This window comes from Carya illinoinensis, chromosome 7 (assembly GCF_018687715.1).
Source record: "Carya illinoinensis cultivar Pawnee chromosome 7, C.illinoinensisPawnee_v1, whole genome shotgun sequence".
In the NCBI taxonomy this organism is placed as follows: domain Eukaryota; kingdom Viridiplantae; phylum Streptophyta; class Magnoliopsida; order Fagales; family Juglandaceae; genus Carya; species Carya illinoinensis.
In genome coordinates this window covers 38,033,189-38,036,552 of record NC_056758.1, presented here as the reverse complement: position 1 = coordinate 38,036,552, position 3,364 = coordinate 38,033,189, and the positions used below count along the sequence as shown (strand labels likewise).

The 3,364-nt window shown below is 36.8% G+C and overlaps 1 protein-coding gene across 1 annotated transcript; it reads left to right on the top strand.

Moving 5' to 3' along the window:
• The first annotated feature begins 1,785 nt into the window (after positions 1-1,785).
• On the top strand, positions 1,786-3,148 carry LOC122317531 (probable strigolactone esterase DAD2). Its single transcript, XM_043134662.1, has 2 exons — positions 1,786-2,287; positions 2,387-3,148. Exons 1-2 carry the CDS (start codon positions 1,908-1,910, stop codon positions 2,814-2,816), a joined length of 810 nt encoding a protein of 269 aa, XP_042990596.1. The 5' UTR covers positions 1,786-1,907; the 3' UTR covers positions 2,817-3,148.
• Positions 3,149-3,364: the final 216 nt, after the last annotated feature.

Sequence of the window (3,364 nt, the reverse complement as noted above, 5' to 3'; positions counted from 1 at the left end):
TTCCTCTCTTTCTTTTTTCTTTTTTCCTTTTTGGCTGATATCTACAATATTATTCTTCTTCTTACTAACAAAAAAGCCTGAGAGTCTTGGCCCCGATATCCTAAATTGCAAACACCTAATTTCTGATTATAAATTGGCTACAGTTCACGAATTTCCTTGTACTATACATTATCTATATATAAGTAATCTCATCATAATATAAGGAAGTATTCAGAATAGATGATGATGATCTGTCTCTAATGCACAACATGGCAATTAAGTTTAAAATTGAATGGGTTGCTAGTGGGTCGATCCTTAATTGAAAAATGTCAGTATTTCTTACAGAAAGCAATTCGAGTTATTCCTTCTGCAACCAACCAATAGGAAAAAGGAAAACAAAATTGAATTATTCCTTTATTCTAAAAGGAGGGTCCGAGTAAAACAAATTCAATCACTATCGGGAACGTGACCGGCCCCTGTAAAAATACAAACTTCTAGCCAGGAAAAGAAAATGTATAAATAGGAGGAGAGAATGTATTATACTATATATATATATATATATATATATTCTCAGGTATATGGAGGCATGGGAAACCTTGCATATTTCTTTTGTTTTTTGGCTACAAATAAGTGGCCTGCGGAGTTAGGAATAGAACATGCAATCAAGCTAAGCCAAATCCAAACGAAATAATTTTACTTCAATAATATTACTCAAGTTGTATTATCAATTATAGATGTAAAATATTTTAACTTGATGACAATTAACGGTAAATATATAATCATCCATTAATTGATGCTTTAACGTCTCAAGAGTATTATATCTCAATCTTTTTATTTATTTATTATTTTTATAAATATTTGATTAGAGCATGATTGGATAATGAAATGAGATAAAAAAATTTATAAATAGTAATGAAATAATTTAAATTAAAATATTTTATTAGATTTCAAGAAACTAAAAAGAAAAAGTTAAATAAAAATATTTTTATTTGAAAATTTTTGTTATTTTTTATGTTTTATTTAAAAGTTTAAAAAAATTATATTAAATTTTGTGTTACAATAATGATTATATAATAATTAAATAAAAAAAATTTAAAATTTAAAAGTAAAAAATATTTGAAAAAAATTACTAAAAATCTTTGGACTTGAAGAACAACTGAACTAGTCCTCAATCTCTCTGTTTTTTTTTATTATTATTATTATAATCTACGCAGGAAAAAAGCGTTCACCTTATCAGATTCACTGCAAATTGATCAGTTCGGGATAAAAAAATAAAATAAAATAAAAATAATTGTAAGCGATTTTATGTATTAATATATGTATTTATCTAATATAATTAATCGAAAAGTCAAACTTAATTAATATAATTTAAATTTAAATTTTAAATAAGAAGATAATTATATTTACATTACTGTATAAATTCGCTTGCAGGTAAAATTGAAAAAGAAAAAAAAAAAACAGAGCAAATCTGAAATATCACAAAGTACAGAGATGGGACGAAATTTTCTCAAGAATAATAATAATATAAGAAAAAATATAAGGGTGAGTGGTGTTACCCTGACAGCAGACTGCGGTTTGAAGGCAGTGACAATCAATAGTAATCGTAATCCAGTACCACCTACCCAGTAGACCCTGTCATTGATTACGACGTCTCCATAAAATGAAGAGCGCTAGTTCGACTGTGATCCCTGCAAACCAAAAACCCCAGTAAAGATAAGATTATTTTCTACTCCTCTTGGCAGTATAAATAGAACCACAGATCTTCAACGCCTTTAAAGAAGCAGCTGGCCCTGGCTGGGTAGATCAGATTGGATAAATATATAAGCCAAACCAAACCCAACCCAACTCACACCCACCCACCCACCCAGTTTGCTAAATTATCTTCCTTTTATTAAAGCAATCAAGATAACCTCATCTCGGACTCTCCTATGTATCTCATGGGCAACACCTTGTTAGAAGCTCTCAACGTCCGTGTGGAAGGGTCCGGCCAGAAGTTCTTGGTCCTCGCCCATGGCTTCGGTACCGACCAGTCTGTCTGGAAAGGCATTCTCCCTTCCTTCACCCCTTACTACCGCGTCATTCTCTACGACCTCGTCTGTGCCGGCAGTGTCAATCCTGATTACTTCGATTTTCGCCGCTACACAACACTCGACTCCTACGTCGATGACTTAATCAACATCCTCGACGCTCTTAAAGTCGATCGGTGTGCCTACGTTGGCCACTCCTTCTCCGCCATGATTGGAATTTTGGCTTCCATTCGTCGCCCCGAACTCTTCACCAAGCTCATCCTTATCGGCGCTTCTCCTAGGTAAAACAATTCATTAGCTAATACTTCTGGCCGCCTTTGCGTTGATTCATGATTGTTTACCCTAAATGGATCTTTGGTTTTTGTGCATTAATTTTTAAGATTTTTGAACGACAAAGATTACCACGGAGGATTCGAGCGAGGCGAAATCGAGAAAGTTTTGTACGCAATGGAGGCTAATTACAACGCATGGGTGCAAGGCTTCGCACCTTTGGCGGTAGGTGCTGATGTCCCTGACGCGGTTCGAGAATTCAGCCGGACTCTATTCAACATGAGGCCTGACATAACCTTATTCGTGTCGCGCTCCATATTCAACAGCGATCTGAGGGGTGTCTTGGGCTTAGTCAAGGTGTCTTGCTGCATTTTTCAGACCACAAGGGACGTATCGGTCCCGACCTCCGTGGCCACGTATCTGAGGGACCATTTGGGAGGACGCAACACGGTGGAGACGCTGGATACCGAGGGTCATTTGCCCCATTTGAGCGCTCCGGGGCTTCTGGCTACGAAACTCCGCCGAGCACTTTCGCGCTGAGTCTACTGGACCGGCTATGCAGGCAGCGATGCCGAAGACGAGGAGGGAACATTAGGTACTAACGAAGTGGGGTCCCGAAAAATTGTAATAAGGGCGCAGATCTTGACACCTGTCCAACGATTTGTGGACATTATGGACTTTATATAATCTTCGACAGGATAAGAATCTCCACGTGATAATCACGTGACGACGTATCTTTTTTGTTTTGTTTTGTTTTGTAATTTAGGGTTGTTGTTCTTCTTCTTATTTTTCTCTCTTTTATTATTATTGTTGCTTTTGTACGAGTTTTCCCTGCAACAAGACACGGATTGCCTAATCTGTATATTTTGTCATTTTCTGACTGCGACATGGGGTGGTATCTGTTATAGCTAAGATCCTCCTCCTACATAAGGGTGTCCGAGTCCGAGTGAGTGCGACCCACCACTTCATGGGCCTTTGCACGTGGGCTACAGATTCTCTGTCCTGTGCACTGTTCTATCGGATTTTTCTGACTTCGCAATTTGTTTTCTTCGTTTCTTTGCATTATAGTTAAGACCATTTCAATGCGT